Source organism: Mustelus asterias, unplaced genomic scaffold (assembly GCF_964213995.1).
Source record: "Mustelus asterias unplaced genomic scaffold, sMusAst1.hap1.1 HAP1_SCAFFOLD_2973, whole genome shotgun sequence".
NCBI lineage: Eukaryota > Metazoa > Chordata > Chondrichthyes > Carcharhiniformes > Triakidae > Mustelus > Mustelus asterias.
Genome location: NW_027592918.1, coordinates 898 through 28,564, shown reverse-complemented (window position 1 = coordinate 28,564; position 27,667 = coordinate 898). Strand labels below are relative to the sequence as shown.

At 49.6% G+C, this 27,667-nt stretch overlaps 1 protein-coding gene across 1 annotated transcript; it reads left to right on the top strand.

Moving 5' to 3' along the window:
• Positions 1-628: 628 nt before the first annotated feature.
• LOC144490167 (interleukin enhancer-binding factor 2) lies at positions 629-25,077 on the top strand (the record flags this gene model as incomplete). Its single annotated transcript, XM_078207975.1, has 8 exons — positions 629-728; positions 6,918-6,974; positions 7,067-7,109; positions 19,169-19,273; positions 19,817-19,894; positions 21,027-21,129; positions 23,991-24,056; positions 24,961-25,077. Coding segments are annotated over exons 1-8 (574 nt in total), but the record flags the coding sequence as incomplete, so codon positions are not given.
• Positions 25,078-27,667: the final 2,590 nt, after the last annotated feature.

Genomic DNA, 27,667 nt, shown 5'->3' with positions numbered 1-27,667 from the left:
CCTGCTAAATTGCCCCTTAGTGTCCAAAGATGCGCAGGTTAGGGGGATTGGCCATGCCAAATTGCCCCTTAGTGTCCAAAGATGCGTTTGTTAGATTGATTGGTCATGCTAAATTGCCCCTTAGTGTCCAAAGATGTGCGGGTTAGGTGGATTGGCCATGCTAAATTGTCCCTTAGTGTCCAAAGATGTGCAGGTTAGGGGGATTGGCCATGCTAAATTGTCCCTTAGTGTCCAAAGATGTGCAGGTTAGGTGGATTGGCCATGCTAAATTGCCCCTTAGTGTCAGGGGGATTAGCTTGGGTAAAAACATGGGAATAGGGCCTGGGTGGGATTGTGGACGGTGCAGACTCGATGGGCCGAATGGCCACCTTCTGCACTGTAGGGACTCTGTGATTCAATTCAATTTCATTCCATTCAATTCTATAGGGCTCTTGCCCCTTTAAGGGCTCTGTGGGTCTCTGGCCCTTTAAGAGTGTGGAGGCAACCTGCCCTTCCCTCCCTGGCTTGGGGGGGGGGGGCGGGGCACTGTGACGTCTGGGCAGACCCCGCCCCCTGGCCGGGATTGGTGGAGGGAGGTCGGCGGCCTGAGTAAGGCGGGTTGTGATTGGTGGCCCCGGCGGCGGCCAATGGCAGGGCGCGTTGGCGGCGGGTGGAGGTTTGGCGGTTGGGCCTTTTGTTCTGGAAGTTTCCGAGCGGCGGTGAGAGAATCAGAGCGGCGGCAGCATGAGGTAACAATCACCCGGGAGCCCCCCCGGGAGAGCGGGAGGCCTGGGCCTGGGGATCGCGTCCCCTCCCTCCCGGGGCCGGGGCCTGGGGCTCGGGTCCCCTCCTCCCCCCGGGGGTGGGGCTCCCTCATGGCGCCGCCGTCCCCCCCCCCCCCCCCGGCTCCATCAGTCTTTGTGCGGAGACTCTGAGCTCCGGGACATTCGCCTCTCGGCCTCCTGTTCCAGTGAGGGGGGCGCGCATTGGGGCAGCACCTGCAGCCCGCTCGGCCCTTCCAGCCCCTACTAACCCTTCCTTCCAGACCATTCGGCCCTTCCAGTTCTTACTAGCCCTTCAGTCAATGCCACTTGGCCCATCCAGCCCCTACTAGCCCTTCAGTTAAGGCTATTCAGTCCTACTAGCCCTTCAGTTAAGACCATTCGGCCTTTCCAGAACCTACTAGCCCTTTTGTCCATTCGTCCCTTCCTTTCCCTACTAGCCCTTCAGTGAATGCCACTTGGCCTATCCAGCCCCTACTAGCCCTTCAGTCAAGGCTGTTTGGCCCTTCCAGCTCCTACTAGCCCTTCAGATAAGACCATTCGGCCTTTCCAGAACCTACTAGCCCTTTTGTCCATTCGTCCCTTCCTTCCCCTACTAGCCCTTCAGTGAATGCCACTTGGCCTATCCAGCCCCTACTAGCCCTTCAGTCAAGGCTGTTTGGCCCTTCCAACTCCTACTAGCCCTTCAGTTAAGACCATTCGGCCTTTCCTGAACCTACTAGCCCTCCTTTTGTCCATTCGTCCCTTCCTTCCCCTACTAGCCCTTCAGTGAATGCCACTTGGCCTATCCAGCCCCTACTAGCCCTTCAGTCAAGGCTGTTTGGCCCTTCCAGCTCCTACTAGCCCTTCAGTTAAGACCATTCGGCCTTTCATGAACCTACTAGCCCTCCTTTTGTCCATTCGTCCCTTCCTTCACCTACTAGCCCTTCAGTGAATGCCACTTGGCCCATCCAGCCCCAACTAGCCCATCAGTTAAGGTCATTTGGCCCTTCCAACTCCTACTAGACCCTCATGTTGCCCATATATTTGTGATCTCAGATTACTGTCTCCTCCCAGCCGGGCCTTTTTCACCTGTGGACTGTAGTAGTGTCAGCCTCAGGCCGTTCAGCCTGTCCAATCCCTACTATCTCCTTTCCCTCCCCAAGCTGGCCCTTCCAGCCCCCATGTAGCTCTTCAGTTAAGGTCATTTCGCCCGTTATGTTGTGATCCCTGATCCACTTACCTGTCTCTTCTCTCTTCCCCCCCTCCTCCTCCCCTTTCTAAACCCTGGTATTTTTTCCCTGTGGACTGTAGTCGAATCAGCCTCAGGACATTCGGCCCTTCCAGCCCCCTGCTAGGCCTTTCAGAGTGCCCACGTTGCCCTTCTTGTGTTCCTAGATCCACTTCCCTGTTCCCACCCTCTTTTCTAAATCCTGGTCTCTTTCTCCTGTGGACTGTAGTAGTATCAGCCCCTGGCCATTCGGCCCTTCCAGCCCTTCAGTTAATGCCATTTGGCCCATCTGTGTGCAATTCCACTTCCCTGTCTCTCTCTCTCTCTCTTCCCCCCCCCCCTCAACTTTCTAAATCCTGGTCTCTTTCTCCTGTGGACTGTTGGCCCTTCCAACCCCCTTCTAGCCCTGCAGTTAAGACCATTTGGCCCATCTGAGTGCAGTCCCGTTACGCTTTCACTGCCCCTCTCCTTTGTTTTCCTGGATTGTAGGAGCAGCCGCAAGCCATCCTGCCCATCCAGCGTGCCCACGTTATCCATCTGGTTGTGGCTCCAGAATCCTGGGCTCCCCTCTCCCTGCAACCCTCACCCCCAATGAAACCTCTTGTGTCTCTCTCTCTCCCTGGTGAATTGTAGGAGCAGCCTCGTGCTATTCTGTCCTTCCAGCCCATTCTGCCGTTCGGCATGCCCGTATTGGCCATCCGTTTGTGATCCCAGATCCATGCTCTGAGTTCCCCCTCTTTCCCTGCAACCCCTAAAGAAATCAACCCCTGACCTTATCTCTCTCTCTCTGGTGGATTGTAGATGTAACCTCCAGTCCTTTCGGCCCTTCTAACCCATATTGCCCACCTGGTTGTAATCCCAGTTCTGCTTTCCCTGTCTTCCCTGTGGACGCCCCCCCCCCCCCCCCCCAACCACCGCCGGTGGCCGCCGCCACCACTCCCCTGTTGCCGTTCAGTAAGACCACATGGCCTATCTGGTCGCAGTCTCAATTCCACCACGCTGTCAGGCAGCATCTTCTAGATCTCAACAACTTGCAGCATTTTTAAAAAAAGAAAGCAGCCCCCCCACCCCCTGCTCATTTGCCAATGTATATTTTTTTCTGGTCTTGTCACTGGAAACAGTTTATTATTAAATGAAAACTCTTAAATGCCTCTTGTCAGATCTCCCCTGAACCATCTGAGCTGTCAGGAGGACTGTCCGGGCTTCTTCAGACTCTTATAACCAAAGTCCCTCATCCCTGGTACCTCAGAGTGTTTTCTTTTCCCCGTATCATCTTTAATTGCTTCAAGTAGAATGAATGAATGAAACCAAATTTGGAATAGAAATACAACTTGCATCATCAACATTTTTTGAATAACTTGCCAGAGTATTAGAGGCAAGACTGCTGCACGTTTATTCACGAAGCACCTATTGCAATTTGAGTTGTCATACTGGGGCATATTTATTTCAACCTCTTGCTTTCGTGCCTGGCCAGGCTTTCCATCTACAGCTCCAGGCAGCGGGCGATCGAGGGGGTCGTCCAACCCGACTGTCTGCCTCTCTACCGTGGCTATATTTGTGGGCGGGTGTCCCTGGAGAGGGAGCGTGTGGTGTCCGAGGGCACAGTTGTGCTGGGCACCGCAGGGACTTTAATCACATTTTAATTTGATGTTTTAAGTTTCCTTTCCGCTTTGTCTTATGTTTCGGGCCGTTCCCCTCCTTTTAGGGAGCTGTCCCTTTTTTGAGTTGTCCCTAAGTTAAGTTGATTTTGTTTTATTTGGTTGAACACAAAAAGATGTCCCTTGGAGTAATTATGGCTTTTTTTAAGGCAAGTTGATAGTGCCGTGAGCTTCCACACTGGGCGTGCTGCCTCACAGTGCCAGGGACCCGGGTTCGATTCCCGGCTCGGCTCACTGTCTGTGCGGAGTCTGCACGTTCTCCCCGTGTCTGCGTGGGTTTCCTCCGGGTTCTCCGGTTTCCTCCCACAGTCCGAAAGATGTGTGGGTTAGGTGGATTGGCCGTGCTAAATTGCCCCTTAGTGTCAGGGGGATTAGCAGGGTAAATATTAGGGGTTGTGGGGATAGGGCCTGGGTGGGATTGTGGTCATTGCAGACTCGATGGACCGAATGGCCTCTCTCTGCGCTGTGGGGATTCTATGATTCTAGCCTACACAGAGACATGGCTGCAGGGTGACCAGAGCTGGGAACTGAATATAATTTTGATCAGAATTCAGTTCCGGCTTGGAGACATTCCTGTTCCCAAGCAGTTCAATAATTTGGAAGTAGAATTTACTATTGGAAACGTAGATGTTAGTTTATGCACAGGATTCTGCAGCCACTGAATGACAAGTTCCCCTGAACCGCTACAGATAAAAACAACAGGGAACTTTCCTGCTGCCCTGTCCAATAGTTATCTATCAATCAACATCATTAAGCAAAGAGATCAGATGTTTAAAAATTCATCCATAGGATGTGGGCATCGCTGGCTAAGCCAGGGTTTATTTCCATCCCTAATTACCCTTGATAAGGTGAGCCGCCGCCACTTTGAATCACTGCAGTCCATGTGGTGTAAGTACACCCACTGTGCTGTTAGGGAGGGCATCATACCTTTTTGACACGGTGACAATGATGAAGCGGTGACCTAGTTCCAAGTCTGGATGGTGTTAGGCTTTGAGACCCTAACCCTGATCCTTAAACCTATCTTTGAATATTGATCACTTGTACTGATGTTTATTTGGCGTCAGGTTTTGTCTGAACACATTTTTGATGCATCATGGGACATACGAAGAAACTCTAAGAAGCACCATGGGACATTGGAAGAGGATGACGCTGAAGCACCCTGGAACGTTGGAAGAGGTTGATACTGAAGCAACGTGGGACATTGGAGGAGGGTGATGCTGAAGCACCATGGGATATTGGAAGAGGTTGACTCTTTGACGCACCCTGGGGCATTGAAAGAGGATGACGCTGAAGCACCCTGGGACATTGGAAGAGGTTGATACTGAAGCACCCTGGGACATTGGAAGAGGTTGATACTGAAGCACCCAGGGACATTGGAAGAGGTTGATACTGAAGCAACGTGGGACATTGGAGGAGGGTGATGCTGAAGCACCATGGGATATTGGAAGAGGTTGACTCTTTGACGCACCCTGGGGCATTGAAAGAGGATGACGCTGAAGCACCCTGGGACATTGGAAGAGGATGACGCTGAAGCACCCTGGGACATTGGAAGAGGATGACGCTGAAGCACCCAGGGACATTGGAAGAGGTTGATACTGGAGCAACGTGGGACATTGGAGGAGGCTGACTGAAGCACCAGGGGACATTGGAAGAGGGTGATGCTGAAGCACCATGGGATATTGGAAGAGGTTGACTCTTTGACGCACCCTGGGGCATTGAAAGAGGCTGAAGCCCCCTGGGACATTGGAAGAGGTTGACCCTGAAGGCCCCTGGGACATTGAGGCATTTCATAGTACAGCTCCAGAGCAGGATGACACGGCAGGAGATCTGCCATATGCATTCAGGAGGGTTGGAATATTCCTGTCCCTATCTCAAAACTGCATTTAACTGTGGTGCTCCCAACTCCCTCACTTAGGTTAATCAGTAACTTAAACAATCCAACCAGAAAGTCCCAGGTTCAATACCAGCCCTGTGATGACAGACTGTGTCATTTGCAGCACGGGGTTGGGGTTGGGGGGGGGGGGGGGGGGTGTTTATTCCTTCATGGGATAAGGGTGTCACTGGCTGGCCAGCATTTATTGCCCATCCCTAATTGCCCTTGGAGAAAGTGGTGGTGAGCTGCTGCTTTTAAGCACTGACACAACTGAGTGGCCTTTTAAACACTGACACAACTGAGTGGCCTTTTAAACACTGACACAGCTGAGTGGCTTGCTAAGCCTTTTCAGAGGGCAGTTGAGAGTCAACCACATTGCTGTGGCTCTGGAGTCACATGTAGGCCAGACTGGGGTAAGGACGGCAGATTTCCTTCCCTAAAGGGAACCAGATGGGTTTTTCCCGCAATGGGTCATCAGTAGATTCTTAATTCCAGATTTTTTGTAATAGAATTCAAATTCCACCATCTGCCGCGGCGGGATTCGAACCCGGGGTCCCCCAGAACAAAGAACGATACGTCACAGGAACAGGCCCATCGGCCCACCAAGCCTGCGCCGGCACACGGTTTCTGTCCCTCTGATCACCATGTGAACAATCGCCGAGTTTCTGGATTGATAATCTCGCGATAATACCACTCGGCCATCGCCTCCCCATGATGGATCATGACGAATTGGGCGCAGGTCGGAGGGTGACTTCGGCAATGTACCCACAGAAGGCTTGCAGATTTATCTTTCGAGAGTGTTGTTGAATATAGACTAACGTTACTGAGCTGCGAAACCGCGTGTAGTTATCAGTGATTCATACCGCGACTTCAGTCGTGTTTGTAAGCATGGTGAGATCGTGCTTCCCTCTTGATTCTCAAAGGTCTTGGGATGGAAATGCTCTGTAACCTGTCCCCCGCTGTTGCTGCCTCCTGGCTTGTGCTGCCACCAGAATCTGATTTGTCTGTTCTTTTCCCCTCTTGAAATCATAGAAACCCTACAGTACAGAAAGAGGCCATTCGGCCCATCGAGTCTGCACCGACCACAGTCCCACCCAGGCCCTACCCCCATATCCCTACATATTTTACCCACTAATCCCTCTAATCTATACATCCCAGGACATTAAGGGGCAATTTTAGCATGGCCAATCAACCTAACCCACACATCTTTGGACTGATCTTTTTAAAAAGTTGCTTTTGAATCCCAGGACTTGGCTTGTTTCCTAACTTTTGGCCACATTCAGGAATTTGGACCCACCACGCCACAGGCCGCCTTTTAACGCTCTTCCCTCAGAGGGGGGGGGGGGGGTGCATGTTTGCTCGCTTATGGAGCTTGTATTTATTTTAACTGCGCATTCGTATGCTTTCTATTGCAGAGGCGACAGAGGACGTGGTCGTGGACGCTTTGGCGCGAGGGGTGGCCCAGTTGGGGGGTACGTGTCACGAGAGACTCGTTTGTTTTACATTCTGCCTGTCACAGTCCAGATTTTATTAATTTGAAACTTTTATCTGTTCACATAAACAGGTTCAGACCATTCGTCCCTCACATTCCGTTCGACTTTTACGTGGTAAGTAGCAACACTTCTGTTCTGGGTGTAATTTCACAGTAAGAAGTTTAACAACACCAGGTTAAAGTCCAACAGGTTTATTTGGTAGCAAAAGCCACACAAGCTTTCGGAGCTCTAAGCCCCTTCTTCAGGTGAGTGGGAATTCTGTTCACAAACAGAGCATATAAAGACACAGACTCAATTTACATGAATAATGGTTGGAATGCGAATACTTACAACTAATCCAGTCTTTAAGAAACAAAACAATGTGAGTGGAGAGAGCATCAAGACAGGCTAAAAAGATGTGTATTGTCTCCAGACAAGACAGCCAGTGAAACTCTGTGGGGGTTACAAATAGTGTGCCATGAACCCAATATCCCGGTTGAGGCCGTCCTCGTGTGTGCGGAACTTGGCTATCAGTTTCTGCTCAGCCAAGTTCCGCACACACGAGGACGGCCTCAACCGGGATATTGGGTTCATGGCACACTATTTGTAACCCCCACAGTTGCCTGGATCTGCAGAGTTTCACTGGCTGTCTTGTCTGGAGACAATACACATCTTTTTAGCCTGTCTTGATGCTCTCTCCACTCGCATTGTTTTGTTTCTTAAAGACTTGATTAGTTGTAAGTATTCGCATTCCAACCATTATTCATGTAAATTGAGTTTGTGTCTTTATATGCTCTGTTTGTGAACAGAATTCCCACCCACCTGAAGAAGGGGCTTGCAGCTCCGAAAGCTTGTGTGGCTTTTGCTACCAAATAAACCTGTTGGACTTTAACCTGGTGTTGTTAAACCTCTTACTGTGTTTACCCCAGTCCAACGCCGGCATCTCCACATCATGTAATTTCACAGCAGCCCTTCAGTACGTCGTCCATTCTGTGTGTTTGAGGCTCAGCGATGCATTTTGGCAGATGTTCAGTAAGTGGGTGGCGGGGAGGATGGGGTTGAGAGTTGCAAATATACCCCCCCTGTCGTCCAATTGTCCGCAGGAGTCATTGGGATAATGATCAGGGGCAGGTCCCATAGAAGGAGGACATTCGGCCCATCAAGTCTGCACTGACTCTCTAAACAGCATCATAGCCAGACCCATCCCCATAACCCCACGTATTTAACATGGCCAATCCACCCAACCTGCACATCTTTGGACGCCCAAGGGGTAATTTAGCATGGCCAATCCACCTAACCTGCACATCTTTGGATACTAAGGGACAATTTAGCATGGCCAATCCACCTAACCACATCTTTGGACACCAAGGAGCAATTTAGCATGGCCAATCCCCCTAACCTACACATCTTTGGACACTCAGGGGTAATTTAGCACGGCCAATCCACCTAACCCGCACATCTTTGGACTGGGAGGAAACCGGAGCACCCGGAGGAAACCCACGCAGACACTGGGAGAACGTGCAGACTCCACATGGACGGTCACCCAAGGCCGGAATTGAACCCGGGTCCCTGGTGCTGAGAGGCAGCAGCGCTAACCACTGTACCACCGTGCCGTTCTTTCGTTCATTTTTTTGTTGGAACATCCTGTAGCCCGTGGGAGAGTCAGTTGCTGCACCTTCCTGACTCAGGAGGCCAAGATGTGGAGATGCCGGCGTTGGACTGGGGTAAACACAGTAAGGAGTCTAACACCAGGTTAAAGTCCAACAGGTTTATTTGGTAGTAAACGCCACTAGCTTTCGGAGCGCTGCTCCTTCGTCAGGTGAGTGGGAGATCTGCTAACAAACAGCAAACAGGGCATATAAAAACACAAACTCAATTTACAGAATAATGATTGGAATGTGAGTCTTTACAGCTAATCAAGTCTTAAAGTACAGGCAGTGTGAGTGGAGAGAGCATTAGCACAGGTTAAAGAGATGTGTATTGTCTCCAGACAGGACAGCCAGTGAGACTTTGCAAATCCAGGCAAGTTGTGGAGTTACAGATAGTGTGACATGAACCCAAGATCCCGGTTGAGGCCGTCCGCGTGTGTGCGGAACTTGGCTATCAGTCTCTGCTCAGCGACTCTGCGCTGTCGTGTGTCGCGAAGGCCGCCTTGGGAGAACGCTTACCCGAAGATCAGAGGCCGAATGCCCGTGACCGCTGAAGTGCTCCCCAACAGGAAGAGAACAGTCTTGCCTGGTGATTGTCGAGCGGTGTTCATTCATCCGTTGCCGTAGCGTCTGCATGGTTTCCCCAATGTACCGTGCCTCGGGACATCCTTTCCTGCAGCGTATCAGGTAGACAACGTTGGCCGAGTTGCAAGAGTATGTACCGTGTACCTGGTGGATGGTGTTCTCACGTGAGATGATGGCCTCCGTGTCGATGATCCGGCACGAGATCTCCCACTCGCCTGACGAAGGAGCAGCGCTCTGAATGCTGGTGGCTTTTGCTACCAAATAAACCTGTTGGACTTTAACCTGGTGTTGTTAGACTCCTTACTCAGGAGGCCAATGCAGACTAGAAATGTGAAATTTTTTACCAAGGAGAAGATTATAGTGATGTGATTTTGCTTTTTGTTGCATATCGAAGGGGAAAGGAATGTGATAGTGCAGTGAATGCCATTTCATGACCTGATTTTGGCCGGCGTGGGACACGATGGGCAGAATGGCCTCTTTCTGCACTGTAACATTTCTAAGGCTCTGACCTCCGGACATCCCCAAAGCTGGTGGAGCTGTTTTGAAATGTAGTCACTGTTGTAGGAAACGTGTCAGCCAGTTTGTGCACCACAAGCTCTCTCAATCAGCAATGTGATAACCAGATAATCTGCCTCAGTCAGCGATCGAGTGACTCCTCTTCGGGTAGTGCCACGGGATCTTTTACTTACATCTGAGAGCCTCATTTTAAACCTTCATCCGAAAAGACAGCACCTCTGCCACTGCAGCATCCCCTCGGTGCTGCACTAGCATGTCTGCCTAGATTTTGCCACTCCATCTGACGAAGGAGCTCTGCTCCGAAAGCTTATGGTATTTGCTACCAAATAAACCTGTTGGACTTTAACCTGGTGTTGTGAGACTTCTTACTGTGCTCACCCCAGTCCAACGCCGGCCTCTCCACATCATAGATTTTGTCCTCCAGTCCCTGGGGTGTGAGCGGGTGGGAATTCTATCGATTCGTGGCTGAAACAGGGGAGGTTAAAGCTTGACGAGGTGTATTGGTGTCACAGGGCACCTGGGGGCATCCAGTTACTCTGAGCTGTCAGTCCGTCACTCTCGGCCAGTGATGCAGTCCCCACAAGGCAGCAGTGAAAATAGCTTTCTTTACAGATGCCCCATGGAAAGCATTCTTTCTGGTTGTATCGCAGCTTGGTCTGGGGCTCCTGCTCTGCCCAAGACCACCAGAAACTGCGAACGAAGCCCAGTCCCATCACGCAAACCAGCCTCCCATCCATTGACTCTGTCGACACTTCCCGCTGCCTTGGGAAAAGCAGCCAGCATAATGAAGGACCCCCACGCACCCCGGACATTCTCTCTTCCACCTTCTTCTGTCAGGAAAAAGACACCAGCCTGAGATCACGTACCAACTGACTCAAGAACAGCTTCTTCCCTGCTGCCATCAGACTTTTGAATGGACCTACCTTAAATTATCTTTCTCTACACCCTAGCTATGACTTCAACGCTCTATCCTGCACACTATTCCTTTTGCTCCGGTTTCCTCCCGCAGTCTGAAAGACGTGCTGGTTAGGGTGCATTGGTCATGCTAAATTCTCCCTCAGTGTAACCCGAACAGGCGCCAGAGTGTGGCGACTAGGGGATTTTCACAGTAACTTCATTGCAGTGTTAATGTAAACCTACTTGTGACCCTATTTAAACTTTCCATCTCCCCTGTGTACTCTATGAACAGTATGTTCTGTCTGTATAGAGCACAAGAAACAATACTTTGTTCTGGGGACCCAGGTTCGAATCCCGCCTTACCCCGGTCTGGTCTACATGTGACTCCAGAGCCACAGCAATGTGGTTGACTCTCAACTGTCCCTCTGAACAAGGGGCAACTAGGGATGGGCAATAAATGCCGGCCCAGCCAGAGACGCACATGTCCCATGAATAAAAAAAAAGTTAGGCGGCCAAGTCGGCACGGTGGTTAGCACTGCTGTCTCACAGCACCAGGGACACGGGTTCGATTCCCCGCTTGAGTCACTGTCTGTACGGAGTCTGCCCATTCTCCGCGTGTCTGTGTGGGTTTCCTCCGGGTGCTCCGGTTTCCTCCCACAGTCTGAAAGACGTGCTGGTTAGGGTGCACTGGCCGTGCTAAATTCCCCCTCAGTGTCCCCGAACAGGCGGCTGAGTGTGGCGACTAGGGGGATTTTCACAACTTCATTGCAGTGTTAATGTAAGCCTACTTGTGACACTACTTACACTTTCCTTCTCCCGTGTACTCTATGAACGTTATGTTCTGTCTGTATAGCGTGCAAGAAACAATACTTACCCAATACACGTGACGTATCAAATCAAAGGGATGTTGAGTTGCCCGTGCAGCTTGGGAACCGTGGATCTGCTCTGTAACCTCCCCGAATTCGTTATATTCTGCTGCTTCGCCACAATATAATCACCCCCCCCCCCCCCCGCCCCCTCTTTGGGAATCACAGAAACCCTACAGTGCAGAAGGAGGCCATTCGGCCCATCGAGTCTGCACCGACCACAATCCCACCCAGGCCCTACCCCCACATATTTACCCGCTAATCCCGCTAACCTACACATCTCAGAACTCTAAGGGGCAATTTTTAACCTGGCCAATCAACCAAACCCGCACATCTTTGGACTGTGGGAGGAAACCGGAGCACCCGGAGGAAACCCACGCAGACACGAGGAGAATGTGCAAACTCCACACAGACAGTGACCCGAGCCGGGAATCGAACCCGGGACCCTGGAGCTGTGAAGCAGCAGTGCTAACCACTTGTGCTACCGAATGTTGTGATTCTCTTTGATGTCAGGGCTTGAGCGTGCCACTTGGGGACGGACGCTGCAGTACTGAGGGCGTGCTGCTTTGCTGGGCAGGCTGCCCCTCAGACAAGACGAAGCTTAAACCGCGGCAGCTCCTCCCATTTGTTCAAAAGGGCACTTAAAGAATCAAGGCGTCTGTTAGAAAAGGAGTAAGGAGCTGTCTACCCATCGTTCCTCCACCAGTTAACACGCACAATGTAGATCAAGCATTTCTTTTTGCTCCGGGGTCTCCTTGGCCATTGAATTCTGAGAGCTATTGATTTAATGGGAACACTTTGAAACATTTTGATGTTTTGTAAGGCGTTATGCAAATGCTGGCATCTCTTTTGCTTAATGGGCAATCTCTCGACGCTGGTGGGTTCACTGTTCAGTGTGCTTTAATTCTGGGCAGCACCAGCTGCTTTTAAACTGTGGGAAGCCAGCCTTTGTCACAAGCCTGCTCCTGGTGTTTACATTGCTAAGTTCTTTTGATTTGATTTATTATTGTTTATTATTGGAAACAGTGAAAAGTATTGTTTCTTGCGCGCTCTACAGACAAAGCATACCATTCATAGAGAAGGAAAGGAGAGGGTGCAGAATGTAGTGTTACAGTCACAGCTAGGGTGTAGAGAAAGATCAACTTAATGCGAGGTAGGTCCGTTCAAAAGTCTGACAGCAGCAGGGAAGAAGCTGTTCTTGAGTCGGTCGGTGCGTGACCTCAGACTTTTGTATCTTTTTTCCCGACGGAAGAAGTTGGAAGAGAGAATGTCCGGGGTGCGTGGGGTCCTTGATTATGCCGGCTGCTTTTCCCCGAGGCAGCGGGAAGTGTAGACTGAGTCGGTGGATGGGAAGCTGGTTTGCGTGATGGGACTGGGCTACATTCACCGGCCTCACTCGAACACTCCTGCAAATCCAAGAATAACTGGGTCCTGAGGAGCAGGATTCAGCGGCTCAGGTTCTGGACTTCTGAATCACCTGAAATCTTGACTAAAACAGCATCAACATAAAAAGACATGACAAAAGTCCACTCCAGTCCCTTTGAGGCAGCGATAGGAGAAAGTTATGATGGCAATAAGCAAGTGCTCACCATATTAAACACACTGTGTCATGTTAAAAGACACAAAAGCACCAGAAATAGTGGGGAACCTGAGTAACGAGCGTCGAGGACTCGTAAAGAAATAGTAGGAGATGAATAAATGGGACTGAAAGCTGTCAGATCCTCCATGCCTGGCTGCTGCTTAGGCTTTTCGGAGTGTTGGCTGCAGGGAAACAGAATGCATTGATGATCTAGATTCTGGCGCAGTCACTGTGGATTTGGAAGATAAACACAGAACAGCTTTTCAATAAAGGGTGTAAAGTTTATTTGTTAGTGTTGCAAGTCAGCTTACATTAACACTGCAATGAAGTTACTGTGAAAATCCCCTAGTCGCCACACTCCTGTTCGGGTAACACTGCACCCTAACCAGCACGTCTTTCGGACTGTGGGAGGAAACCGGAGCACCCGGAGGAAACCCACGCAGACACGGGGAGAACGTGCAGACTCCGCGCAGACAGTGACCCAAGCCGGGAATCGAACCCGGGTCCCTGGCACTGTGAGGCAGCAGTGCTAACCCACTGTGCCACCGTGCCGCCCCATGTAGTGAGGATGCAGAGGGCTGCAGGCCAGTTACCCTGATAGCATCAATGCAAATCACAAACTTGCGCAATACACAGAACAGTACAGCGCAGGAACAGGCCCTTCGGCCCACCATGCTGTGCTGAACATGACGCCAATTTAAACTAATCCCTTCTGCCTGCCCTTGCTCCCTATCCCGCTATTCCTTCCATGTTCATGTGTTCATCTAAAACTCCGCACTGGAGCGGGTCCAGCGGAGATTCACACGGATGATCCCAGGAATGGTAGGCCTGACATACGATGAACGTCTGAGGATCGTGGGATTATATTCATTGGAGTTTAGGAGGTTGAGGGGAGATCTGATAGAAACTTACAAGATAATGAACGGCTTAGATAGGATGGACGTAGGGAAGTTGTTTCCATTAGCAGGGGAGACTAGGACGCGGGGGCACAGCCTTAGAATAAAAGGGAGTCACTTTAGAACAGAGATGAGGAGAAATTTCTTCAGCCAGAGAGTGGTGGGTCTGTGGAATTCATTGCCACAGAGGGCTGTGGAGGCCGAGACGTTGAGCGTCTTCAAGACAGAAATTGATAAGTTCTTGATTTCTCGAGGAATTAAGGGCTATGGGGAGAGAGCGGGTAAATGGAGTTGAAATCAACCATGATTGAATGGTGGAGTGGACTCGATGGGCTGAATGGCCTTACTTCCGCTCCTATGTCTTATGGTCTTAAAAGCCCCTTAAACGCCCCTATCGTATCTGCTTGCAGCGTGATCCAGACACCACTCTTTGTGTGAAGAAAAAAATTTGCCCCTCACATCTCCTTTGAACTTTCCCCCTCTTGTCTTTAGCGCACGCCCCGTAGTATTAGACATTTCAACCCTATCTGTGCCTCTCATCGTTTTACTGACTTCTATCAGGCCTCCCCCTCAGCCGCTCCAGAGAAAACAACCCTAGTTTGTCCAACCTCTCCTTGTCGCTCAGGAGGCCATTTGGAAAATGCTAGAATTGATTAAGAGGGATGTGGTATCAGCACCTGGAAATTCATTATCTGATGGGGAGGGTAGAATCAACCTCGGCTTATCAAACATTAAGGAACCAAAAGAGAGAGTGCTGGAAAATCTCAGCAGGTCTGGCAGCATCTGTAAGGACAGAAAAGAGCTGACGTTTCGAGTCCAGATGATCCTGTGTCAAAGCGTCCTTCGAGCGCCGTTTGACAAATGTGTTTAAGAGTCCTTTTGAGGTTGTATCTGGCAGGGTGGGTAAGGGGGAATCAATAGCTACAGTGTATTTGCATCTTCAGAGAGCATTTCAAATAGGACAAGGGGTTATTCTATAAAACACAGGCTAATAGAACTGGGCTTGTATATTCACATAGATGGAGGATTGGTTAGCAGACGGAAAGCAGGGGGGTAGGAATAAATAGAGCGTTTACAGATTGGCTGGCTGGTACCGCAAGAATCGGTGCTGGGGCCTCATCTATTCAGAGTCCGCATCATGACAGGATCAAATGTAATACATCCAAGTTTGCAGACAATACAACGTTACGTGGGAACGCAAGCTGTGAAGAGGATGCGTGGAGGATGCAGAGGAATGTAGGCGGGTCAAATGAGTGAGCAAGGCCGTGACGGGTGGAATATAGTGTGGAGAAGTTTGAAACAAACTACTTTGCCTGCCTTTCGATTTTTCCTACCAATGGTGAGAAATGGTGTTGGTATCCAGAGTGTCTTTGGGTGTCCCTTACGCAGGAATCGCAAGGTCAACATGCAGGCCCAACACACAATCCAGGAAAAGAAACGGTGTTTACTTCAGCGGATTGGAGTGTAAGAATTTACTGCAATTATACAGGGCCTTGGTGAGACCACACCGGGAATACGGTGTAGAGTTTTGGTCTCCTTCCCTCAAGAAGAAAGGGGGTACAATGAAAGTTCATCAGACTAATTCCTACTGGGATTGTCCTGTGCAGAGAGATTTAAAAAATTCCCGTGTGTGTGGTCCAAAAATGGTTAGTTGGCGGCCAATGGCCCGTCCCTCCTGCACTGGAACTGATGGAATTCCTTTCCTCCAAAGGTGATTCCTCCTGCTTCCCTTTCAACCTGCGTGGTTACTTTCAGCCTTGCTCAAGGTCCAAGACACACAATCAGCGCGTCTCCCTTCACCCATCATGTGGGCGACCACCTGCATCGTAGGGAGATGCATCTCGAGACAACTGCAAGGGTAGATTAGGATCAAAATGTGTAAGAACTTGAGATTTTTCACCCAGAGGGTGGTGGGAGGCTGGAACTCACGGCCTCAAAGACTGGTGGAGGCAGAGACCCTCATAACATTTAAGAAGCATCTAGATGTGTACTTGCGATGCCAAGGCTGTGGACCAAGTGCTGGAAAATGGGATTAGAATAGTTGGGTGGTTTGTCTTTGACTGGCGCAGACTCGATGGGCTGAAGGGCCTTTTTTTTGTGCTCTGACTCTATGCTGAGTTTTTCCAGGGTCCTGTTGTTTTGAATTCCAGCATCCACAGTATTTTGCTTATTGAAGGATATTTAATGTTCAGTGTCTGTTCCCGAGTTACATCATTGCTCATTTCCTTTAGCCCACCTTTGCACATTATCCCCTAATACCCATAGAGATCCCAGTCTTCAGCATCCAGAGCCTTTTTCCAGTATTAGCCCTCGGTATGAATAAGTACTTCCTGATTTAACCCTAGGTCTCATTCATAAGCATCCCTTTCTGGATCCTGCCCCCAGCTACCAAATCATTTTGGCCATCTCACCCCTCACCTTTGTAAACTCAGGAGGCACAGTGGTTAGCACTGCTACCTCACAGCGCCAGGGACCTGGTCGATTCCTGGTTTGGGTCACCGTCTGTGCAGAGTTCTCCCCGTGTCTGCGTGGGTTTCCTCCGGGTGCTCCGGTTTCCTCCTACAGTCTGAAAGACGTGCTGGTTAGGGTGCATTGGCCGTGCTAAATTCTCCCGCAGTGTTACCCGAACAGGAGTGTGGCGACTAGGGGATTTTCACAGTAACTTTGTTGCAGTGTTAATGGAAGCCGACTTGTGACTAATAAATAAACTTTTAACACCCGCCACCCTCTGGGGGGTTTTCCTAAAGTGAAGTTTATTTATTAGTGTCACAAGGAAGGCTTACATTAACACTGCAATGCAGTTACTGTGAAATTCCCCTAGTCGCCACACTCCGGCGCCTGTTCGGATCAATGCACCCTAACCAGCACGTCTTTCAGAATGTGGGAGGAAACCGGAGCACCCGGAGGAAACCCACACAGACACGAGGGGAGAACATGCAGAATCCGCACAGTGACCCAAGCTGAGAATCGAACCAGGCTCCCTGGCCCTGTGAGGCAGCAGTGCTAACCACTGTGCCACCATGTCGCCCTCATGTCCTCTCATCATTCTAACAGTCACTTTAAATCTATCCTTCGAAACTCCCATCTGCCATAATTGTGTTCTCATCTGTCCTGTAACTTGCTGCTCCCAGCTACACATTTAACTGCCTTCTAACTTGATGCCGTCTACAGGTTTGCACATACAACCTGTACATACACCCCTCAGTTCCTTTAGCCACATCACTGATGTGTACAGTGAAAAACCTTTCCCATCACCATTTTTAAGATCAGGTTTATTTGGTAGCTCGAGCTTTCGGAGCACTGCCCCTTCATCAGGTGAGTGAAGGAGCAGCGCTCCGAAAGCTCGTGCTACCAAATAACCCTGTTGGACTTTAACCCGGAGACTTCTTGCTGTGCCCACCCCAGTCCAACGCCGGCATCTCCACATCATCATATCTAAGATGTTAAATCTAGCATGTTCCTCACCTTGTACAACTGGGTTTCTTTGTCCTGCCCCTCGACTTAAAAACAGGCAGACTTTTATTTTAACCATTTCCCAGTTCTCCATTATTGTCTTGAGTGCATCTGCCTTTTAATGGGTCTGCAATTCCACCCCCCCCCCTTCCACAATATACCTGGAGTCATACAGTGCAGAAAAGGCCCTTCAGTCCATTGGATCTCCACCAACAATATCTCCCACTAAATCGCGTTTTCCTGCGCTTGTCCCGCCCGTATCCTTGTGTGTTATATTTCAAGTGTTCATCCAAATATTTTTTTAAAGGTTGCAATGTTTCCGGCCTCCACTACCTTCCCAGGCAGCACATTCCAGATTCCCACCACCCTCTGAGTGAAAAATATCTCCTCAAATCCCCTCTGAATCTCCTGCCCCTCACCCTAAAACTCTGCCCCCTCGTGATTGACCCCTCGACCAAGGGGAACAGCTGCTCCCTATTCACCCTATCCATACCCTTCAATCATGTCCCCCCCCCCTCAGCCTTCTCTGCTCTTACGAATAAAATGCAAGCTTATCCAGTCTCTCCTTATAGCTCAAATGCTTCGTCCCAGGCAACGTCCTGGTGAATCTCCTCTGCACCCCCTCTAGTGCTATCGCATCCTTCCTATAGTGAGGTGACCAGAGCTGTACACACTGCTCCAGCTGTGGCCTAACCAATGCTCTGTACAGCTCCAACATTACCTCCTCGCTCTTATACTCTGTGCCATGACTGATGAAAGCAAGTGTCCAACCTCGCATGTGAGAAAATGAAGCACTTGTTACTGACTCTTAAAATCCTTATTCAACGGGTACTCAGCACCTCCCTTTTTCAAGGGCTCAGTTGACCCAGAACCTCTCTGGGAGTCTGTGCCACGTGTAGAGTCATAGAGGTTTACAGCATGGAAACAGGCCCTTCGGCCCAACTTGTCCATGCTGCCCTTTTTTTAAAAAAACCCTAAGCTAGTCCCAATTGCCCGCACTTGGCCCATATCCCTCTATACCCATCTTACCCATGTAACTGTCTAAACACTTTTTAGAAGATTGTACCCGCCTCTCCTACTATCTCTGGCAGCTCGTTCCAGACACTCACCACCCTCTGTGTGAAGGAATTGCCCCTCTGGACCCTTTTGTATCTTTTCCCTCTCGCCTTAAACCTATGGTCTCTAGTTTTAGACTCCCCTACCTTTGGGAAAAGATATTGACTATCTAGCTGATCTGTGCCCCTCATTATTTTATAGACCTCTATAAGATCACCCCTCAGCCTCCTACGCTCCAGAGAAAAAAGTCCCAGTCTATTCAGCCTCTCTTGATAACTCAAACCATTAAGTCCCAGGAGCATCCTAGTAAATCTCTTCTGCACTCTTTCTAGTTTAATAATATCCTTTCTATAATAGGGTGACCAGAACTGTACACAGTATTCCAAGTGTGGCCTTACCAATGTCTTGTACAACTTCAACAAGACGTCCCAACTCCTGTACTCAATGTTCTGACCGATGAAACCAAGCGTGCCGAATGCCTTCTTCACCACTCTGCCCACCTGTGACTCCACTTTCACTGTCCTGGGTTGTAGGAGTTCCTTCTAAGTGTGTTTTGGATTTGTTAATGTTGCACATCGCAGTTTCTGTTTTTGATTAGGATTTTGTGCTGGGTTCTCAAATCTAATGAGATCGAAACAACTTGTGCTCCTGAGTTTTGCTCTTCCAAACGGGTGTGTTGTGTTTTCCCCCTTCACAGTGCGAGATGGCCTTTCCCCGGGTCAAGCCTGCGCCTGATGAAACAACTCTGAGCGAGGCCCTGTTAAAACGGAACCAGGATCTGTCCCCAACTCCCTCCGAACAGGTAAGGGAAGTGTTGATGCACACCTCTGACGAAGCAAGCGTTCGAACTGGCTTTTGAAAGCTCACTACACGATTGCTTGGGGGAAGTGGTTTACCGCGATGGTGTTTCATCCGTCAACATTCGCGTTTGGGAACTCGCCGAGAGCTATCGATCCATGTTGCCAAATTGTGTTGGACCAATGACTGTCCTAAACCCGCAGTGCATGTTGACTCCTTTGTACTTTGTTATGAATTCCTGGGGTAGGAAATGTCTCTTCAGTCTCCTTTGCAAGTTAGTCCCCCTGATCGCTCCGTCCAGGACTTGGGTTAATTGTTGACAAGTGGCACTTTGGCAGTGTTCGAGTGACCTATCAATGTCATTTCCAGGAGTCAGGTGGCTGAAAACCGGCTTCCTGGTTCTCGTGCGGTTGCCCCCCCCCCCCCCCAACCCCAGGAGCAGCCTGGAACTTCAGAGCCCCTGGAAATCAATTTGATACGAGCATGTGGATTAAAGCTGCGGTGCAGTAACTCTGTTAATAGCGCTGTCGCTGTTCCTGTTTCCTAGGCCTCCATACTCTCCTTGGTTACCAAGATCAACAACGTAATCGACAATCTGATTGTGGCTCCGGGCAACTTTGAAGTGGTAAGTTAAGCAACCGATATATCTCTGAAGGTGAGCGCGCAGGTGGTAAAAAGGGCAAATGATATGTTGGCCTTCATAGCGGGAGGATTGGAGTGCAGGGGTGGGGATGTCTTGCTGCAATTGAACCTTGAGGCCACGCCTGGAGTATTGTGCGCAGATTTGGTCTCAGTTCACTGTCTTAGTTCATTTGGCATCACCAACTGCATTGGTGAGATTCTCTTTAAAGTGGCCCTGTTAATTTTCCCTTTTTAATCTGCAGCATCCCTGGTAAAACTCTCCCCTGAACAAGAACAAAGAACAATACAGCACAGGAACAGGCCCTTCGGCCCTCCAAGCCCGCGCCGCTCCCTGGTCCAAACTAGACCATTCTTTTGTATCCCTCCATTCCCACTCCGTTCATATGGCTGTCTAGATAAGTCTTAAACGTTCCCAGTGTGTCCGCCTCCACCACCTTACCCGGCAGCGCATTCCAGGCCCCCACCACCCTCTGTAAAATATGTCCGTCTGATATCTGTGTTAAACCTCCCCCCCTTCACCTTGAACCTATGACCCCTCGTGAACGTCACCACCGACCTGGGGAAAAACTTCCCACCGCTCACCCTATCTATGCCTTTCATAATTTTATACACCTCTATTAAGTCTCCCCTCATCCTCCGTCTTTCCAGGGAGAACAACCCCAGTTTACCCAATCTCTCCTCATAACTAAGCCCCTCCATACCAGGCAACATCCTGGTAAACCTTCTCTGCACTCTCTCTAAAGCCTCCACGTCCTTCTGGTAGTGTGGCGACCAGAACTGGACGCAGTATTCCAGATGCGGCCGAACCAACGTTCTATACAACCGCAACATCAGACCCCCTGAGTCGTACTGGCAGACAGGATATTGCGATGGGGGATGGCAACCCCATCTCTGTAAAGGGGCAAGTTTGTGGGCTGCTTTTCGAGGGCAGATTTGGTCTCCAGGCCGCTGAAGGTCACCTTACCGGGGTCTGTGTCCAGGGATGACATTGTAACCCCCATCCCGTGGAGCTGTAACCCAGTACAGAGCTGAGGGGCTGCCGTGCCGCGCCGATCCACCGTGTGCCCACGTTTGGCTAAATCCCTTTTGTTGTCTTTTGTCTTCCGTCCCCAAAGCAAATCGAGGAAGTGCGTCAGGTTGGCTCGTACAAGAAGGGGACGATGATGACTGGCCACAATGTCGCTGACCTTGTTGTCATCCTGAAGATCTTACCAACCTGTGAGTGTTGTAAACCGAGCAGGGCAGTGTCCCATCCAGTTATTCTAAATACGTACCGTTAAGACCCATTCAGAAACTCCAAGGTGTTTTGTGAAGCTAGCTTAGATTCTACGTTTTACATTTGATTTTGGCATTCGGATGAGCAGAAGGTGTTTCATTCCAGCTATGATTCCAGTGACCCACTAGGGAGCTTTTATCGAAACCAAGTTTATTTAAGAACACAGTTGTAAATTATAGTAAAAAGAATTAGCATAACTTTTCCCAACTACGGCACGGTAGCACAGTGGTCAGCACTGCTGCTTCACAAGGTTCGATTCCCGGCTTGGGTCACTGTCTGTGTGGAGTTTGCACATTCTCCTCATGTCTGCGTGGGTTTCCTCCGGGTGCTCCGGTTTCCTCCCACAGTCCAAAGATGTGCGGGTTAGGTTGATTGGCTATGCTAAAATTGCCCCTTAGTGTCCTGGGATGCGTAGGTTAGAGGGATTAGCGGGTAATATGTAGGGATATGGGGGTAGGGCCTGGGTGGGATTGTGGTCGGTGCAGACTTGATGGGCCGAATGACCAGTTTCTGCACTGTAGGGTTTCTATGATAGGAACTACAAGATTCAAACACGACTCAGGAAATTTGGCATGTCAGCTACGACTCTCTCCGACTTTTACAGATGCCCCATAGAAAGCATTCTTTCTGGTTGTATCACAGCTTGGTATGGGCTCCTGCTCTGCCCAAGGCCGCAAGAAGCTACAAAAGGTTGTGAATGTAGCCCAATCCATCACGCAAACCAGCCTCCCATCCATTGACTCTGTCTCCACTTCCCGCTGCCTCGGAAAAGCAGCCAGCACAATCAAGGACCCCACGCACCCCGGACATTCCCTCTTCCATTAGGAAAAAGATACAAAGGTCTGAGGTCACGCACCAACCGACTCAAGAACAGCTTCTTCCCTGCTGCTGTCAGACTTTTGAATGGACCTACCTCGCATTAAGTTGATCTTTCTCTACACCCTAGCTATGACTGTAACACTACATTCTGCACCCTCTCCTTTCCTTCTCTATGAACAGTATGCTTTGTCTGTATAGCGCGCAGGAAGCAATACTTTTAGTTCTATGTTAATACATGTGACAATAATATCATATCAAAACACTCGCCGAATGTGGGCATACAGCCCCTTAGAAAGCAGCAAGATCCCAGTGTTTACCAGCCAATCCCTAATATCCGCTGATCTAGTTCAACATGCAGGGATAACACCTTAGCCGTCCGGGGAAGGAGAGAAATAAAAACGATTAGCCTTTTTAAGGTCCATCTTGTCTCTGTCATACTAACTCTCTCCAGCTGTTACTGCAACTAAGCGTATTCAAAATAATCCCTGTACTGTTCACCCGTGACCTTGTTTGCAGCTTACTGCAAAATTTAATTGCCCTTTGGACAAATTAATCCCCCCCCTGTGATCTGTTGCAAATTCACTTTCTCTTCCTGCCCTATTCACAATTCACTGAAGCAATCCACATTTACCATATCTGTCCATCTGACACGCAACCCTTCACACGCACCTTGTCATTCTTCCAATACTGCCGTCTGTGAGTTTCTCTAATCCTCCCTTCCAGCTCATTCATTCTCACTTGCTGTTCACTGCTCCTCCTAACGTAACTCGTATCTTCCATCTAAAGCTTAGATGCTCAAGGAAAAGTACTGGGAACATTCCGTAAATTAGTCAGAGGAAATAGAGTATATTAATGCATTGGCTGTGCTAAATTCTCCCTCGGTGTAACCGGACAGGCGCCGCAGTGTGGCGACTAGGGGATTTTCACAGCAACTTCATTGCAGTGTTAATGTAAGCCTACTCGTCTCACTAATAAATAAACTTCAAACTTTAACATTCCTGAGCTTGGACCTAATGTTAGCTGTTTACGTTTTTGATTTGATTTATTGTCACATGTATTAGTACACAGTGAAAAGTATTGTTCTTTGTGCGCAAAACAGACAAAGCATACCGTTCATAGAGTACAGAGGGGGAGAAGGAAAGGAGAGAGTGCAGAATGTAGTGTTACAGTCATAGCTAGGGTGTAGAGAAAGATCAACTTAATGCAAGGTAGGTCCATTCAAAAGTCTGACAGCAGCTGGGAAGAAGCTGTTCTTGAGTCGGTTGGTACGTGACCTCAGACTTTTGTATCTATTTCCCCCAAAGGAAGAAGGTGGAAGAGAGAATGTCCGGGGTGCGTGGGGGTCCTTAATTATGCTGGCTGCTTTTCCCGAGACAGCGGGAAGTGTAGGTGGAGTCAATGCATGGGGGGGTTGGTTTGCGTGATGGGATTGGGCTACATTCACGATCTTTTGTAGTTTCTTGCAGTCTTGGGCAGAGCAGGAGCCCATACCAAGCTGTGATACAACCAGAAAGAATGCTTTCTATGGGGCATCTGTAAAAGTTGGTGAGAGTCGTAGCTGACATGCCAAATTTCCTTAGTCTTCTGAGAAAGTAGAGGCGTTGGTGGGGCTTTCTTAACTATAGTGTCGGCATGGGGGGGACCAGGACAGGTTGTTGCTGATCTGGACACCTAAAAACTTGAAGCTCTCGACTATTTCCACTTCATCCCCGTTGATGTAGACAGGGGCATGTTCTCCTTTACGCTTCCTGAAGTCGATGACGATCCCCTTTGTTTTAGTGACGTTGAGGGAGAGATTATTGTTGCCGCACCAGTTCACCAGATTGTCTTTTCTCTGTCTCGACTTGAGGGCTTGCAGCTGAAACGAGTTTCACTTTTGGATTCTGGGTTGTAGGTGCCATTCATATATGTAACCTCTGCTCCGAACACCATACTTGGGTAAAATATAATTGTGCCTGTTTTCTTTTCCCCTCTTTGCCTTCAGTGGAAGCAGTTGCTGCTCTGGGTAACAAAGTGGCAGAGACCCTCCGAGCCCAGGAACCCTCTGAAAGTGAGTATTTCATTAACCCTCGCTTTGCTTTGCCATTCTACGAGTTCTCCTTCCTGTATTTGATTATCGAGTTGATTGGCGGGGGTGGGTGGATGCGTTGCTGATTAGCTCTTTGTCATCGGGAGTACTTTTTAAAATTCATTCCTGGGACATGGGTGTCGCTGGCTGGTCCACCATTTATTGCCCATCCCTAGTTGCCCTTGAACTGAGCGACTTCCTAGGCTATTTCAGAAGGCAGTTGAGAGCCAACCACATTGCTGTGGCTCTGGAGTCACATGTAGGACCAGACTGGGGTAAAGACGGCAGATTTCCTTCCCGAAAGGGAACCAGATGGGTTTTTCCGACAATGGGTCATCAGTAGATTCTTAATTCCAGATATTTTTTATTGAATTCAAATTCCACCATCTGCCGTGGCGGGATTCGAACCCGGGGTCCCCCAGAACATTAGCTGAGTTTCTGGATGAATAGTCTAGCGATAATACCACTAGGCCAAAGCTTTGACAAAGGGTCACCTGGACTCGAAACGTCAGCTCTTTTCCCGCACACAGTTGCTGCCAGACCTGCTGAGATTTTCCAGCATTTTCTCTTTTGGTCTCAGATTCCAGCATCCGCAGTAATTCGCTTTTAATACCGCTAGGCCATCGCCTTCCCCTCTTGAGGAAGAGAGCTCCAGAGAATCACGGAGAGAAAAGTTTATTTATTCGTGTGTCATAGCCTCTTCCCCACCCCGCCCCTAATTACATGCTATCGCCAAGGCATGATGGGGACTAGTGCACCTCCTGTGGCTCGATGCTGGAAGTTAGGATCAGTATCCACCCAGGGGTTATTACTCAAGTACTCGGTATAGTTGTCATGCTTGCAGTAAAGAGCATTCAAACTAACCCCATCCTTCACTTGCTTCCAGTTCTCACTATGATCACCAATGAGACAGGCTTTGAGATCAGCTCACCCGATGCCACCGTCAAAATCCTCATCACCACCGTCCCGCCCAACCTACGCAAGCTTGACCCAGAGCTCCACCGTAAGTATTATTTATTCAAAGCTTCGGCGTGCTTTTTCACCCTGTATGATGCCGCAGGTTGTACAATACCTTCTCGCCTCGTACGGTACAATCCCACCGCACTGTTCCCACAGACGCAGTTGCCTCTGGAAATAAGGCAACAAGTCTCACTGACGGGCCGTGTAAAGGCCAAATTCAAAGGAAAGAGACGAGCCACCTTCCAGGTTCGCCCATGTCATTGCAGGCGAGTTTACTGGGAGCTCTTTGTCAATCACAGCTTCCCAGTATTTACTCATGGCAAAGGGAGTCAAACTCCAATAATTGACTCCCCAATGGCCCTGTGATTCAGACCTTATCCAAGGAAGATTCTTTTGCTGCACCACTCTCATCCTAACAGAGACTCTGCCTCAGTCACAAACCCCTCGATTCAAATTCAAAACCCTTCCCCATGGTGCTGAGGGGCTGGTGGACTCTGTGAGAGCATCAAATTCAAGTCACGGTGGCCTAATAACTAATCGCCCTGAAGCGAATTTAAAAAAAAAGTTTATTCATTATTGTCACAAGTAAGGCTTACATTAACACTGCAATGAAGTTACTGTGAAAATCCTGTATTCGCTACACTTCGGCGCCTGTTCGGGTACGTTGTCCGTGCTAAACTCTGCCTCAACGCACCCGAACCAGCACGTCTTTCGGACTGTGGGAGGAAACCGGAGCACCCGGAGGAAACCCACGCAGACACGGGGGAGGGTGAACATGCCTACTCCACACAGACAGTGACCCAAGCTGGGAATTGAACCCGGGTCCCTGGCACTGTGAGGCAGCCGTGTTAACCACTGTGCCACCGTGTTGCCCTTGGCAACGTACCTTTTTTCATTCATAGAAACCCTACAGCACAGAAAGAGGCCATTCGGCCCATCGAGTCTGCACCGACCACAAACCCACCCAGGCCCTACCCCCATATCCCTACATATTTACCCACTAATCCCTCTAACCTACGCATCTCAGGATACTAAGGGCAATTTTAGCATGGCCAATCAACCTAACCCGCACATCTTTGGACTGAATCTTTGTCCCATCCCTAGTTGCCCCTTGAATCTTTGGATTCATTCATGGGACATGGGTATCTCTGGCTGGGCCGGCATTTATTGCCCATCCCTAGTTGCCCCTTGGAGGGCAGTTGAGCGTCAACCACATTGCTGTGGCTCTGGAGTCACATGGAGGCCAGACCGGGGTAAGGACGGCAGATTTCCTTCCCTAAAGGGAACCAGATGGGTTTTTCCGACAATGGGTCATCAGTAGATTCTTAATTCCAGATATTTTTTACTGAATTCAAATTCCACCATCTGCCGTGGCCGGGATTCGAACCCGGGGTCCCCCCAGAACATTAGCTGAGCTTCTGGATTAATAGTCCAGCGATAATGCCACTGGGCCATCGTCTCCCCTACTGCGGTGGGCATCCAGGGCAATCGCATTTAGTCCATTCTGCTCTTGTGAACAACATCGAGCAGGGAGAGTTCACCCACTCATCTCTGAAATAGCACCTTGCGGTCTCCTACTAAACGGACAGATGGGACCCTTTGGCGTCTCAACCACAAACCTGCATTCTTGCTGCAGCAGCATTCCCTGTGTCCGCACTTTGTACTCCTGTCTCTGGAGCAGGAGTGGAGCCCTCGCCACCTTCCGCCCCTGCTGCGAACTAGAACAAAAATTACAGCAGAGTAACAGGCCCTTCGGCTCTCCAAGCCTGCACCGACCATGCTGCCCCGACTGAACTAAAACCCCCTACCCTTCCGGGGACCGTATCCCTCTATTCTCATCCTATTCATGTATTTGTCAAGACGCCCCTTAAAAGTCACTATCGTATCCGCTTCCACTACCTCCCCCGGCAGCGAGTTCCAGGCACCCACCACCCTCTGTATAAAAACAAAACTTGCCTCGTACGCCTCCTTTAAACCTTGCCCCTCGCACCTTAAACCTGTGCCCCCTAGTAATTGACTCTTCCACCCTGGGAAAAAGCTTCTGACTATCCACTCTGTCCATGCCTCTCATAATCTTGTAGACTTCTACCAGGTCGCTCCTCAACCTCCGTCGTTCCAGTGAGAGCAAACCAAGTTTCTCCAACCTCTCCTCGTAGCCAATGCCCTCCATACCAGGCAACATCCTGGTAAATCTTTTCTGTACCCTCTCCAAAGCCTCCACATCCTTCTGGTAGTGTTCAAGTCTGGTCGCCACACTATATTCCAAGTGCGGCCGCACTAAGGTTCTATAAAGCTGCAACATGACTTGCCAATTTTTAAGCTCTATACCCCGGCCGATGAAGGCAAGCATGCCGTATGCCTTCTTGACTACCTTCTCCACCTGCATTGTCACTTTCAGTGACCTGTGTACCTGTACACCCAGATCCCTTTGCCTATCAATACTCTTAAGGATTCTGCCATTTACTGTATATTTCCTATCTGTAATAGACCTTCCAAAATGCATTACCTCACATTTGTCCGGATTAAACTCCATCTGCCGTCTCTCCGTCCAAGCCTCCAACTGATCCATATCCTGCTGTATCCTCTGATGGTCCTCATCGCTATCCTGCGGAGAGCAAGTCCATTGAATGCTG